At 38.3% G+C, this 15,928-nt stretch overlaps 1 protein-coding gene across 6 annotated transcripts in view; it reads right to left on the bottom strand.

The window, feature by feature from the left end:
• myo3a (myosin IIIA) overlaps nucleotides 1-15,928 on the bottom strand; it is a gene marked incomplete at its 3' end in the record, with an annotated part of 103,949 nt that overhangs the window by 7,902 nt on the left and 80,119 nt on the right. For 2 of the 6 annotated variants that reach the window (XM_083543885.1, XM_083543888.1), the window contains 9 exons: nucleotides 15,724-15,853; nucleotides 10,360-10,436; nucleotides 10,184-10,225; nucleotides 5,907-5,987; nucleotides 4,869-5,074; nucleotides 4,222-4,333; nucleotides 3,856-4,018; nucleotides 3,031-3,656; nucleotides 1,474-1,621 (listed from right to left, as the gene is read on the bottom strand). In XM_083543885.1, the coding sequence (XP_083400011.1) occupies nucleotides 1,474-1,621; nucleotides 3,031-3,656; nucleotides 3,856-4,018; nucleotides 4,222-4,333; nucleotides 4,869-5,074; nucleotides 5,907-5,987; nucleotides 10,184-10,225; nucleotides 10,360-10,436; nucleotides 15,724-15,853 (1,585 nt within the window). Of the gene's footprint in view, nucleotides 1-1,473; nucleotides 1,622-3,030; nucleotides 3,657-3,855; nucleotides 4,019-4,221; nucleotides 4,334-4,868; nucleotides 5,075-5,906; nucleotides 5,988-10,183; nucleotides 10,226-10,359; nucleotides 10,437-15,723; nucleotides 15,854-15,928 lie in introns of those variants that run through there. The other 4 variants (XM_083543886.1, XM_083543887.1, XR_014534018.1 and 1 more) reach the window with 3 other exon arrangements.

Below are 15,928 nucleotides of genomic sequence, written 5' to 3'. Positions count from 1 at the left end.
CAAATAAACTTGACTTGACTTGACTTGACTTGACTAGATCCTAGAAGTTTTTAAAGTCCACAGTGGACAACTTGAGAGCATCCTTTTTTTCTTTCTCATCTATCATCTTGATGCAATTCAGTGAAAAACAGAGGTGTATAACAAAGCGTTTTTTCCGACGTCTAAAAAAAACAACGTTCCTGTTTCCATGCTTGACATCTCTGGTGATGTGGACAATCAGGCATGGGCAAGGAGATAAATAAGAAAGAAAATCTAATGCTAATTTATTCATAGGCATTTGTGTGCCTTTAACTCCTTAGTAAATGGTTGGAGAACAAACACATACTGTATGGCGGGAAAAGTTATCTGTCCCAATACTTTTGCTCATACAGCATAACCCTTTAGCGATGACGTATTCAATTATCCATTATTTATTTTTACTGAAAAGTTTATTTTCTCAAATATTGAACAGATTCTTTTATTTGTCATTTAAATTAATAGCATTTACATTTGTCTCATCTATGGGATTAAGGGCCATGCTCAGGGGCCCAGAAGTGGCAGCTTTCCGTGACTGTGATTTGAACTCTCAACTTTCAGATCCGAAGTCCAATGCCCTAAGCACTAAGTTCCTACCTCCATAAATAATTACTTCATTTAGCTCAGTGGTGCCTGTGGCTTACTGGAGGCCTGTTGGGCCCTTGAGCAAGGCCCTTAACCCTGTCTGACCTTGTGCTCTGACTCTAGTTTCCTAACAAGCCTGGATATGCACAGAAGAGTATTTTGCTGTGATGTCATTTGACATTTATTGCATTTGGTAGAAGCTCTTGAAGCAACTTACAATTACCTGAAAAGTTGATTGTTGAGGGGCCTAAAAGGCTTAGTGTGGGTGAGATTTGAATTTATGAACTCATTCTGCTTAGAAGTCAGAAGCGAATCATGGCATTTTGGCAGAAGACTTACAGTTATCTCAGTTGTACACCTATGCGACTGAGGGTTAAGGGCCTTGCTCAAAGACCCAGCACTGGCAGCTTGGTGGTGCTGGAGTTTGAACCCATGACCTTCCAATCAAAAGTGCAACATCTTAACCACTGAGCTACCAATCCTTCTGTTTCTTGGCAAGTCTATCTTGGCAGTTGTCTTAGTAAATCTAGATAATCTCCCAAACCCTATGTGCAAGGAGGGAATACACTATGGATGAGACTCCACAGCATTTTTGGGGCACCATGCACACACACACACACACACACACACACACACACACACACACACACACACACACACACACACACACACACACACACACACACACACACACACACACACACACACACACTTAGATTACCCACTAGCTTGTATGTTTTTGTTTCAAAAGAGAAAACCCAAGAACCCTAAAGAACCACAGCAAAGTTCCATATGGAGAAGAAGATACTTAGGAACCGAAGAAGATATGTTTATATGTTTACTATAGACCTCATTTTATGTAAGAGAAGGTACCTGGGATCTGTTGATCGTTCCCTGTAGACCCGTTCGCAGCCTGTCCTCTTGTAAACATGCCGTTGCTGGTTGGGTTGATATGATGAGCCATGATGATCTGATTCAGCTTATGTTGTAGCGTCAGGAAGTCCTGAGAGACGTTGTTTATCTAGACAGGAAGACAAAGAAGAAAATGTCATGGCTGCCGGAAGAAACTGGGCCCTATGTCAGGACGATGGACGGCGTTTACACCGATAGGTATCAAAGGATGTTGAAAAAAAACAGTCAGTTACTGTAAAATTATAGATCAAATCCTACAAAATAATTAGCAGCATGCTGTTGATTGTAAATGTTTCTGGAATTGTGATATGATTTTTCATTCATATAAATTTTAATTGATTTAATTGTATTGAGTTTTCTGTCATCTACAGTATCTACAGGGGAGGATCTACCAGGGTGGCACAGGGTGGCAACTGCCACCCTAAGAAAAAGCACTGGTATCCCAATGTATAAATTGTACATTTTATCCGTTTGTTCAACCGATTTATGCCGCTTTATTGTGATGACAAAAAAATATATATTACCGTCTAATAAATCGTAGTCTGAACAAACGACTCTCATGAACTGCTTTGTTTTACTGAATACACATTAAACACACCAAACACCCCATAAAGAATTTTTTAGAGTTGCATTTGTTTGCTTAGCTTATTTTTTGCTTAGTTCGGGCCTTTTTTTATTATTATTTATTTTTTACTTCATTGCGCTGTACATCCATATATGGTCATATGTCATACGATTGGTATGTGCTTTTTGATCATCGCATTCCACATTTAGCCCCAATTTGCTCTTATAATTCCAGCCACTCTTCTAGGAAGATGTTCCACTAGATTTTGGAGTGTGTTCATTAGCCACAGTTAGTTAAATCAGCTACTGATGTAGATGAGGTCAGGAGAACTGAGGTCACAATTATCCCAAAAGTGTTCAGTAGGGTTGAAATCAGATCTCTATAGCAGACAACTCAAGATCTTCCCTTTTAAAATCGTGTAAAGCAGATCTTCAAGGAGATCGGTTTGTGCACAGGGGCATTGCAATGCTGGAACAGGTTTAGGTTCAAGTGAACGCAAAAGTTTATTATACCACATCCAAAGACATCCGATATAATTGTGTGCCTCCAGCTTTGTGGTAAATGTTTGGAGAAGAACCACATATAGCAAGAAAGGTCAGGTGCCAATACTTTAGTCCATGTATTGTACAGTGTATTTCCATAAAAAGTATATACTTATCATAATAGCACATGGAATGAGATGTTCAGAAAGCCCATACTAATCTTGTGGTCAGGTGTCCACAAACCTTTGGGTGTATTTGGGTGTACTATTGGCAGAAAATATTAGATACTGATTTATTTGTTTTATTTGTCACTCAAGACCTTTTCCCAGGTCATTTCACATCTACTAAACCATGCCATCTTCTGACTCCTATGAAATGATCCTATTGCTTCACCTCCTGACACAATAAAACAGCTTCTTTGGTATCACTTGGATCATTCCTAGTCTGTAGCACCCTTCTCTTTGAACTCACATGCATGGAGAAGCTTTCAAAGTTCTCTATCTGTGCTTGTTCGTCCTCATTTGGCTTTGACTCGGCGTCTTGGACCTCTTCTGTCTTTTCTTCCTCTCCGTTCTGTCCTTCAGATGTATTTTCTGTTGGTTCTTTCTCCGTCTCAGGGTTGTCTTGATTCGACTCTTCTGCTGTTTTCTCTTCAGCTCCTGGTGCATCCTCAGGACCCTCTTTTTCTGCCTCTGCTGGCTTCTCTTCTTCAGACTGAATTTCTTCAGTTTGGGAAACTGCGTCTTTCTTCTCCGTCACTGGGAGCTGCCCATCCTCTTGAAGCCGCTTGCGTTCTTTGTATCCTCTATAATTGCTCTGGATAACTGTAGCTGCTTTGGCCTCCTGCTCGGGGTTTACTTCCTCGTTCGGTGCAGAATCTTCTCCTGGTGATGCACCTTCAGGTTGATCTGCAGACGGAGGGGCATTTTCTTCACTATTCTCTGAATGTTTTGCGCCGCCCTCTTGGTCGGACTTGTCCTCCTCGCCTGGAGCGTCCTCTTTCGCCGCTCCTGTATTCTCTTCATTCTCTGTAGCAGCTTTGTTCTTCTCATCCACGATCTCTTTGTACTTCTTCCTCGCCAGATATCCTCGGCATACTAGACACAAAGATAAACAAGGAAGTTTTATTGTTTGGAAAATCATTCTTACCTGCTTGCAATTTAATAATGACAGTGTCTTGTTTGGCTTTGCTTTAATCATCAGCAAATCGTGTTAAGACAACAGGCTTCAGGCTCACAAATTTGATCATTTCCCAAATCATCCCTCACATTAGATGAATTTAGTATGTGCCCTCACCTGACTGCAGGAGTACAGCACTCTGAGTTCTCTTTCCCAAAGTAATTCGGTAGTTTTTGACAGCCAGCCAACATCTTACATACGCCTGCAACAGCACGATCAAGTCCATGTTTCTCCTGACCATCTGGTTCAAATGCTCCACGTGATAATACTTTAGAAAGACCTGAAATACAAACACACAAACACTCACAGTACTCTCTCTCTCTTTCTGCCCCTGTCGGTCTCTAGATCTTTAGATCTCTTAGAAAACGATTTGATTGTTTTAAAGTTTTAAAAAGGTTTGGATTTTTTTTTTTGCTGCAAAAAAAAGATCTTCCGCTTTTACATGGGAAATAGGATTGGATTTCTCTCTATTACAGTTTTTACCTTTGTTTTGCCCAGAGCCCAGTTTTCCAGCTTGGCTTTTTCCAGGATAGCTACACACGTCTCAGGACTGACGGCCGGCTCCTCGTTCACACGGAAAGCCAGCGTGTAGTATCTACAAACACATAGCAATCAAACCTTCACAGCCCAAAGAGTGTTTATTTCAATAATACAATATATCAACCTATATACATTAAATAAAGAAAAGTACTGGGACATTTCTTTCTCTCTCCTTTTTTCTCATGTCTCTCTTTCCTACACAATTGCGTAGGATGTCGTTGGATGCTGTAGTATGAAATTTTCCCTTAATTTGATCTAGAAAACCCAAACCTGTTCCAGCATGACAATACTCCTGTACACAAACCCAGCTCCATGAAGATCTGCATCACATGGGCTTAAACATGTGGAAGATCTGCTATAGAGCTCCAACCCTATTGAACACCTTTAGGATAAATGTGAACGCCAACTGCACCCTTCTAGCTGAAGGAGGACAAATCTCCACAAAATCTAGAGAAACATCTTCCCAGAAGAGTGGAGGTCATCAAATGGTAATTAAACATGGACATTTAGTATCTAAATACATTTTGTATGTAATAGCCTGCAGTTTATTTATATGTTTTAGAGGTTTTACAGGTGTGCTGCAGACAGACCTCTGGACAAAGTTTTCGAAGAGGATGCGGTGGGAGTAGCCCTGTCTGCGGATCTTAGCCGTCTCCAGGATGCCGGTGTAGCGCAGCTGAATCAGCACCTTTTCCCTGTCAAACTTTTGAGCCTGCCGGTCGTTATTGGGTTTGATACAGCGGACGAAGTGCGGCTGTCCGGCCACCATCTTCGATAGCAGGTCCATCAGTGAATACTTGCATTGGAAAAAGAAGAAGAGTGGTCGATAATGGTGCAGTTAATAAAAAAAAAATGAATTCATGTACAAATAAATAATTAAATAATTATAAAATTAAATAAATAAATACATAAATACATTAAATAATTAATTATAATGAATATTAATATATTATTAATATTAACAATAATTAAAATTAAATAATAATAAAAAATAATTGAAATAAATGAAATAATATAATAATAAAATAAAAATAATAATAAAATAATACTAATAATATAAAAACAATAATAACTGTAATAATGTTACAATGATGATGAATGGACATTACACTATATTAAAATAATGGGGTATTTTGAATATTTAACAATATTTTAAATAAACAAATAAATAATTTAGTAAACAACAATAATAAAATAATTAATAATATAGAAATATAATAATAATGGTAATGCCAATATGGATGATAATGATGCTATTTATCAATCAGTAAAACTTTTTTGGACATTTCACAATATTCAACTTGGGAAATATTTTAAATATCAAAATATTAAAATTGTGATTTCTTTATTTGTGTATTGATTGATTGATTGACTGAGTGATTAATTCAATTTATGTAATTATTTTGGGTCAAATGTTGTGGCATAAGAGCAGTGAAACACTACACTCTGTTAGGTTAAAGACAAAAACAAAAAATCTGTAACCCTGTTTCATCCCACCATCAAGTAATTGTTAATATTCCAGATAAAGAGATGTTTCATTCCTTACTACATCAATACATGTATTAAAACGATTGAGAAAATGAAACGTACAGTGCAGTGATACAGGTGAATATTTAATGCATGCTCACTCTGAAATAGGAGGCCACGGTTTGCGTTCTCATGTTGGTGGTCTCTCGGGGATGATGAATGCTTTCTGCACCGTTCTCCCCCTGAGAAAGCACAGCACATTCAAGGAAAATGAGAATTTACAGATTCAAGGGCAGGCCGTGCGTCTAACAGGTGTCTAATGATGACCATAAATATGATCAGGGTGAAGTGAAGGGACGTCATTACCAAAGCGTGCTTTTAAGTGTGATGGATTTTTGGTTGTCAGGGGAGCAGCGATGAGGAGAGATGGAGAAAAGGTGGAAGAAAGATGGTAAAGTCTGGGTCAGGGTTGAACACACGGCCAGGCTGGGATTACTGCACAAGGAAAATTTTGATGTTTGTTTTCCAGTGGATGGAGGAAGCTAATGGAGGATGCTAATATGGCCTGAAGAGCTGAACCACAGAATGTCATTATGATGGGGGAAAACATTCCTGAATAATCCTGCAGGGGGAAATTTATACTCCTGATCTCAAACTGGTCTTCGTCCCAGCGAAGAAATTACAATGATTACTATAAGTTGATATTCATTAAATAGTAAAAAATTACTCTGAAACAATATTAATGTTGATAAAGTGTTCATATTGACCAACATGATAGGAATATTAGGTTACTAGGCTACATCTCAGTGGCAGACCATCAGAACCAGCAAAAACTTGTTTCCCCGGCCCGAGGAAATTTGTGATGAATTGTGTTTATTGGGTTTTTAGTGATAACATTTATTTTCACTCTATGAGATTCCTGTCTGTGATGCAGCGCTCTGTGATACTGCGTTTCTCTGTGATATTAATATTGATTGATTGATTTTCTATAACCGTGGCGTCATACTGATGGTATTAGGAGGTGGATTGATTCGGGTTGGACAGCACTGAAGTGTGAAATGCACGGTCTACTACTATTAATCGATCAACATTTCACTGGTTCCTTTCACATGCCTGTTTTAACCCCTGTTGATGAGTCTTCTTCTTCTTCTTCTTTTTTTGGCTGCTCCCATTAGAGTTTGTCACAGCGGATCATCCGTCTCCATACCCCCCTGTCCTCTACATCTGCCTCTTTCACACCAACCACCTGCATGTCTTCCCTCACCACATCCATAAACCTCCTCCTTGATCTTCCTCTTTTCCTCCCTCCTGGTGTCTCCATCCTCAGCATTCTCCTACTGATATACCCCATGTCCCGCCTCTGCACATGTCCAAACCATCTCAATCTCACCTCCCTCACCTTGTCTCCAAAACTTCCTACATGGGCTGTCCCTCTAATAAACTCATTTCTAATCTTGTCCATCCTCATCACTCCCAACAAAAACCTTAACAACTTCTTGATGAATAGTAATATATAATTCACACCTTGCCCCTCATTCAGGCAAACTGGCATCAATATTTAATCCTCATACTGTCTCACATTGTCTGTTTTTGTTTTGTCTTGTCTGTTTTGTCTCGTATAGTCCAAGCTGAATGTATAGTTTTATTTACGTCTGTACTTTGAGAGTCACTAACAGCTGGAACCAAATTCCTTGTGTGTGTCTACAAGCCAATAAACCTGATTCTAAATCTGATTCAGAATCTAGAGTTTGTTCCTCATGATCATTGTTCTGCAATTGCATCCAATTTAGTCAAAATAACGAGTTATTCATGATCAATAATGAGATCTTATGTTAAATATTCGAATATTAGAGTACATTCGAAATAATGACCGTAGATCGAGGCAGGTGGAGTCATGCAGTCAAAGAAAGATAAAAAATGGTAAAGCAAGTTGGCATCATTGTTGAGGAAGTGTACTCAAGTTTTAAAGCTTAATTAAAGTTCTTATTTAAAAGTCTCGTTAAATTTATACATTTACATTTCACGTGTTTCATAAAGAAATCCATGTGTGACTCGTCTTTTTTAAAAGGGTTCCTGAATGGATAATTTCTGTTCTCCCTTATTTTCTTCTTCTTCTCCTTCTTAAAGGAAGGTACGCATGCTGTATAACCGGGCTGATACGAACCCTGAGCCTCCGTAGAAAGCATTTTGCAAAACTACAATCGAATGCAAAACACGGCCGGGCCGATAGACGCCAGCGCAGGTGCCCCCCTGATCTTCACTACAGAAACAATGGGCACAATCTTTGATGTGAAATTTTCTAAAGATGTGAGAGAGAGAGCGTGACTCACCATGCAAACACATGCAAACACATTCACGGTCTCATCAAAGACCCCTCATTTCAATATGTATAAAGTGTCGATTTGTTTCAGAGACTGAACTTTTAAATGTACATCAGGGCTTCTATTAGAGAGTTCAAAAGAGGACAGAGCCTCCGTAACGAAGGCAGAACGACCCCCTTGGAATAAGAAGGACAAAAATGACACAGTGAAGCTTCACTGATGTCCGGAAGGCTACATGATGCCTACATGAACACAACATGGAAAATAAAGAAATAAAGCCAGATTCTGATGTGTCCTTACATGAAGATTTTTTCATAATAAAATATTGTGTGACGTTTTCGTAGTCTGAGATGAAAACCTGCTGTATAACTGCATGCATGCACTATTAATCAGAGTGACGTAATGGTGTCGATGTGAGGGCCATTTTATTTTGACATACGTTATTTGCACGTCCTATTTCAGTGCTTTAGTCAAACATCATATTAGTCTTTTTTGATCGTTTTTTTTTTATCTTACATTATATCAGACTTTGTGTTTACTATCCCTGTTTTTCAGGCTTTTACAATACAGTCCCTGTTAAAAGTTTGGAAAAACACAGAGTTTTATAGTTTCTGAGATACACATTCATGTTACTTTTCTACACAGCATTTTGTGATACAGTCACAATCTTTTATCTATTGATTTGTGTTTATGGACACGAATTTCCCTCTTTTTTCACGTCACTCAGCACGACTGCCTCCGTCTGGCTTCGTTTACATAGCAACGGAAGCAGAGGGTCATGGGTAATGCTGATGGCAAAGGTAATCTTTTTTTTTCCCCATTTGTATAAATATAAGGTCAGGGTTGGGGTTATATTGTAATAAATGTGTGCGTCTCTAATTAACGCAGTCTCCCTAATTAACTGGGAGAATATATTTACTGTATTTTGATTGGAGGAAACCACTGACGATGGTTTATAATAGCGAGTAGTTTACCGAATATAAAGCAATAAAAACAAGGATAAAATCTCCTGTTGAAATGTTGAGTAATAGTGCTCGAAGATTAAAAATTAATAACAAACGAGAAGAAAAAAACAATACAGCATCTGCGGCAGACGGAAAAATTTGGGAAGGGAAATTCGTGTGTATGAACACAAATCACTAGATTACATTTCCTGAGTATTTCACAAATTGCCCAAAAACTAACCTGTCCTTTTACATGCAACAAACTAGACAAACAAAACATTTCCTTTTGACCAAACAAATCTATAAATGTCCAGATGTTCCAAAAACGGCTTCACACACTCTCGGGCACTGGATAGTTCGTTTCTCCAAACCTTCAGCTGAAAAACATTTTTCAGTGCTTCTTAAAGATCTTCTTTTATTAGGATCCAGTTTATCCCAGAGCAGTTCAGTAGGATTTAGGTGCAGTGACTGGGCAGCTTATTCTAAATAACTCTTACAGAGCTCGGACGTACCATTAAATCGGTTCCAATAAGCCGCAGTCTAGACTGAATTGCATGCTGTTGAAGTATGAAATGGTTGCCATGTTGGTTACTTTTACAAAGAATAAATCTCTAATTTTTTTAAACTTCTCCAAAACAACCCAAAATTATTAGGCTTCCACCTCCATGTTTGACTCTGGAGATGAGGCAGCCTGCTTAAATTTCTGTTCTTCATCTTACATAAGTTCTGTTCGAACTGAAAAATTGGACCTTACGTAGTTTGTTCCATTTAAACTAAAGAAACATGAATGTGACTTAGAACCGATAAAAACATGGGTGGTTTTTATTTTTCAGCTTCTTTTCAAGAAAGGCCTTTCGAGTTTAGAATCTTGAATTACGTGCAGGAGATTTGCATGGTACAAACGAGGGGAAAAGAAAATCTGGACTTCTGAACTTTGAAAAAAAATAAAATAAATTGATTTGGACTCTTAACTGTCGATGTAGGTTTATTTCGGTTATAATGAAGGGCTTATGCACGTCTCTTCATGTAAGTCTCATTAAACATTAACACTTTGGAACTTGTCCACATAATATCAGGCACAAGACACACATACACACACAATGGGAAAGATAATGGCAACAGAACATGCTGCATCTGTTTCCTGTGGGCGGATGCTGAAATCGGTGTTATTACCTCACTGACTGACAGGAGTTTGTACAACATCAGCAGTTCCATCTTTAGAAAATGAGACGTGTGCATGAAGGGAGGAAATATCAATCAGACAGGAAGCAAAAATGAAGAACGGGAGGAGAAAGAGCATGTCGCAAGTATACACTTTAAAGACGTGGTTTCACAAGCGCTGTAAATACCTTGACGATGTTTATAGAGCGCTGAGGAGACCGCGGACGTGACTCTGTCCCCTTTCCATTTGTGTGAGCTAAATTACCTGGTCAAAAAAAAAAAAAAGGATTAAAGGTTATAATATATATACAAAAAGCAATGGGTAAAAATGTAAACCCAGAACACAAACCTTTTTGGGCTGAACCCTGAATAATCTTGTTTCATTGCAATTGATAATTGAGGTAAACTTTTGCTATAACATTGTATATAAAGGTCCTGCAATTAAGAAGAAAACTGGTATATGCTGGTTTTAATGGGTTATTTGGTGGTGGTTGTGAAGTGCTACCATACACAGTGGCTTTAAACCTCCAACCTTGTATCTTCTACAACTTTTGCAATGTAATATGAACTACAAAAACAACCCCGAACTATAAATAAAAAAATGAACATGAGTATTTAGAGCATCTTACAAAAGTAAGTACATCCCTCACAACCCAGCAACATTGTAGTGCATCTTCTCAAGGGACAATATTACAGAAATGAAACTTGGATATATTTTAGAGGAGTCAATGTGCAGTTTGTATACAGTAAAGATTTACCGTCCTCTAAAATTACTCAACATACAGTCATTATTGTATAAATAACTGGCAACAAAAGTGAGTCCACCCTCAGTGATAACAGCTATATGGTGTGTAAACATGCAACATCCTATTCATCATGTTCATGTTTTTGTCTGCTTGACAGAACCATACAAATTTGTGTATCTTGTATTAAAGCAGTTAAAATCAGTCATAAAAAGTAAAATCATTAACAAAGTAAATGTAATTCTGTACTGTACTCAAGTAGTTTGCTCACATATCTGTACTTCCGTTTGGGGAGACTTTTACTTTAACTACATATCAAAGTCAAATATTTTTTTTACTTAACTACATTTCACTAAATCAGTCACTCCTTTTCATTTATAAGCAAATAAAACCATAACTGGTCAAAGCAGCAGACAGGGTATAGCTGGAAGCTAAGAGGTTAAAAGACTCATTTAAAAGACGTGTATTCTGAAGGATTATAGATGTTGTATGTATCTTATGGCTACAATTAACCAAGTAGTTTTATGGTTCCTGGTTCTGAGAGTTTGATGAATTGCGCACAATGATGTGTATTGAATTGCACAACAAATGCATTTAGGGTGATATTTATACATTATATGAAGCTTTAAGGAATGTATCCAAATTTTTGGGCTGCTCTGAGAACATGTTTTAGTGATTGTAGCTGAAACAGAGAGCTGCTCTTCAAAGCTGAAACTCAATCAATGGGGGAGATGTTGGGTCATGGCGTAGTTCACTCAGGGCTTCATTTAAGAACATTGCTGCTTGGTGGCATCTACGTGTCACCAACATACAGTTCAGCATCAATTCAACACCAAGCAGAACATTTGGAGAAGAATAAATGATGGAAGAACTCCTGACTTGAACTTGCCACATCACCCATGGCCTTATTTGCAAGTTTTTCTTTTTAAGTCATTGATAAGCTTTTGGGCTTAGTAAAATTTCATTAGATATCAATCAGTGTTCGAGTCATTAATATCATTCTTTTAAATAGATCAGTGTGCTGAGAGTCACATTCAAGTCTTTTCACATAAACTGGGTTGATTAACTAAATGATCTTATCATGATACCTTCCCTTCAGAAGCGACAGCTTTCCAACATAAAAACGACTTCAAACACACCGCCAAGATGAGGAAGCTGAAGGTGAAGGTGATGCAGTGGCCAAGTATGTCTCCAGACCTAAACCATATTAAGCACCTGTGGGGCATCAATAAGCAGAAGGTGGAGAAGCTCCATGTGTCTAACATCCAGCAGCTCCGTGATGTCATTATGGAGGAGTGGAAGAGGATCCCAATAACAACCTGTGCAGTTCTGGTGAATTCCACACCCAGGAGGATTACGATGGGGCTCACACAGAATTTTTACACTTTGGACACAGTTTTGACATGTTCACTGAGGACATGTTTTTAGAGGACAGTAAATCTGTACTGTATACAAGCTGCACATGGACTACTCTTAAAGTATATCCAAGTTTCATTTATATAGTATTGTTCCTTGAGATGATACGCTACAATGGTTGCTAAAATGTGAGGGGTGTACTTACTTTTGTGAGATACTGTACTTTTTGAACACCCAATACCATTTTTATTCCCTATTTGCTGTAGTAATAAAATATGAAATGTTACTGAGGAAATGTTAAATAATAAAAAAAAGAAATTCAGTTATTCTGAATTTGATGGCTGCAACATGTCTTTAAAAAGTTCAACATCAACATCAAATTGCAAAACGGTTGAATATCTCATAACTTGCAGAACATATCATCTTCAGAAGATCTGAAAATCTGGAGAAATGAGTAACGCTACTGTAATGTGTTATACAGTACAATGTTCAAAAAGAAAAACTGTAAACGAGTGTACTTGTAAACATAGACAGAACACGTTGTGCCCCAGCTGAAGAAAGAAAAAAATAGTCAAGGTCATGCACGTTGAGTACCTGAAACTGAAGATGTTACAAGAAGACAGATAAAGTGCTACTCTAATAACTATAAATAATCACCACAGAGATTCTCCCAGAGATCAGAACTTCAGTACTAGCTACTAAATTACAGTACAGGCTTTCCCTCAGAGGTCGATTAATTCCGCATGATAAGTGATTGTTGGATATGTAACTCAATTCATCTCTAGAAATATGCAAGTAAGTGTTCAAATAATGAGATAACAAGCTGAATGGAAAACTATTCTGGAACATAGAAGATGAGTCATGATGTTTGAACATTGCCAATAGTCAGAATCGGAGCATCTGTTCCCTCTTTAGGAGGAGCAAATAGACAAACAGGTAACATTCTGTATAATGTGTGTAGGTCAGAATGAAGAAAGATGCTCTCCCAGCTGCTGGAGATGGCTTAGTGAATAGCTGCAAGCTTCCATGTTGTGAATATCCACTTCCTGAATGAACTTCTTCCAGTTAATTCCAGTTAAAAGTACCTTGTAGAGCTGGAATTTAAAATCTTAACCTTCTGATCAGAAATTCAAAATCTAAACCATGGGACCCTGACGAGAATAAAAAATGAATGAATGAAGGTTTAATAGGTTTATGGTGCCACAGCTGGATATAATGTCATGACTAAAGCAAATGGCAGAGATTATGGCACAGTATTTGCAGAATGGGATCCAGATTCTGGTAAACCTACCACAGATATTTCTACTTCTGTAGCAGTATTTCTACTACGACTGCAGCTTCTTACACACGTGATCTTTCATTGTTACATTTCAGGACTGAAGGAAACCTAAACTTTAATGACATATAACCAACAATCACTTATCTGAAAGTGTGTGCAGGTCTGTGTAAAAGCTTCATTAAGGGTTATAAATATGTGATTTAATTTGTTAGTTGATTTGTTCCCCCTTCAGCCTCCCCGTTTGCTGTACTCACTCTGCAGTGGAAAGGTTTTGACCCTAAAAAGGCCACGAACAGTAAATGGCTGGAAAACTGCAAAAACAGAACAACCATCTGAACTGAAACAGGTCAACACAATGTTAAATAGCGATATGAAGGAAAACCTCATCGCTATCCAGAGATGTGCGCGTTCCTTTTTCTAATACGCAAGCTCTGCATTTGTGCTAGATATCAGGAATTTGCTGATCAGATTAAAATACTAAACCCCATGAAGCAAAATGCTAAACTCTGCAGTGCAGTGGTATAATGTTTAAGCGTGACATCACTGCTGTACAGGAAAATGACAGAACTCACTCTGTAAATCCTGCACTCTCAAAAACATACTATATGGACAAAAGTTTGTGGACACCTGACCATAAGATTGGCTTATTTTTGAACATTCAAGATGTAGTCACAATTCTTTGTTTGATTAACCTCCACTCTTCTGAGAAGATGTTCCACATTCATCCAATGGAGCTCAAAAGCAGGAGATCCTGCACCATATCCAACTCATGTAAAGCAGATCTTCATGGAGCTGGCTTTGTGCACAGGGGTTTTCTCATGCTGGAACAGATTCGGATCTCCTAGATCAAGTGAAGGAAACATTTCATCCTATTGCTTCTAAAGGTAACGGTTTGGGGAAGAGCCACATGTAGCTGGAAAAGTCAGGTGTCCCAATACTTTTGTCCATAAAGTGTAATCTCTGGGATGGTAACATGAGACGACATGTTTGTACTTTGTATCTAAAAAAACCCTTTAAGCTCTATACCGAATAAGCTTTGTGCAGATACTTTCCTATGTGACAGATTAATGCTGAAGATACATAAGCATGCAGGTTTGCATGGTTAATGGTACCATCTCAGCAACAAAGACATTTTCAGGTGATTTCTAAGAGTTTGGTAGGAACGATGAAGAAACAGCATGTTCTCCAGATTATTTGGGTTTACCATCTAACCTCTGTCATGTCATTGGTTTGTTACCTGATTGTGGTCACCTGTTCTGTGTTTCTGTGAATGTACACTCTGCTATGTCAATGTATTGTGGTAAAGGGCTGTGACGGTAAGCATTATTAAGCCCCTCCACACACACACACACACACACACACACACACACACACACACACACACACACACACACACACACACACACACACACCCTTCCCACAGCCTACCAAACCCTCCAATCACCCCCCACAAACACACCCCGAAAACCCTATTCAGTTTTCTAGTAGAAGTTTCTTGTTGTTGTGTCCAGGTCTCGTTAGTTCTGTCTACATACACTACATATGTTCATGCTGTGCTTCGTTTTGGGTTCTAAAAATGGTCTGAGCACATATAAAGAACACAGTTTGACACAGCTATTCTAATTGGAAATTATTTCTAAATGCGTTTCAAGAATTTGTACAGGGATGTGGAGAAAGAAAATGGAAGTCCTAAGCGGCTATGATTGCGGTAATTTGGAAAATAATGTCGCGATCACGAGAAAACAACTTCGGTTATGTCGAGATCATAAGAAAATTGAGTCATGATAAAGAGAAAACCTTCTGTTTTATAGAGATTATGAGTAAACAACTTTTGTTATGTTGAGATCAAGAGAAATTATGATGATAACGAGATGCTGTCGTCACGAGAAAACCAGACTGAAAACGAAAATTCAAATGTATGGTCTCAGGAGTTTCATAGGAACATGCAAGTAGAGAAAACAGAATCCTGGAACATCGAAAAACCTTCCTTAATGTATATCTGCTGAAATATAACATGCCAAACATCTGCTGCATTTGTTTCTGGACCACTCAGTGTAAACACATGCCTATAGTGTGGCTCTAACAAACAATGCAACCAAGAAACAGCAGGATTTTTGCTACTGCATGAAGAAAGTCTTTCTCTCTGTGTAACATCTCCCTCAGTGTGCTGGTACCTGTTTTAGTAAGTGGATTAGTGACGAGTTTGCTGATCAGCTCATTCTCTGAAGACCTCAACAGCAGGATGATGTCAGCAGGAAGAGCGTCTCGGTTCTTAGCCAGGAACCCGGAGGTGTTATAGATTACCTGGAGGGTACATTCACAGAAGAAAATCACATGAACACAGTTTAAACACAATGTTACTGATCTGATAAATATAAT

Source organism: Silurus aristotelis (genome assembly GCF_946808225.1).
Source record: "Silurus aristotelis genome assembly, chromosome: 1".
Taxonomy (NCBI): Eukaryota; Metazoa; Chordata; class Actinopteri; order Siluriformes; family Siluridae; genus Silurus; species Silurus aristotelis.
This window is presented reverse-complemented; position numbering and strand designations above follow the sequence as displayed.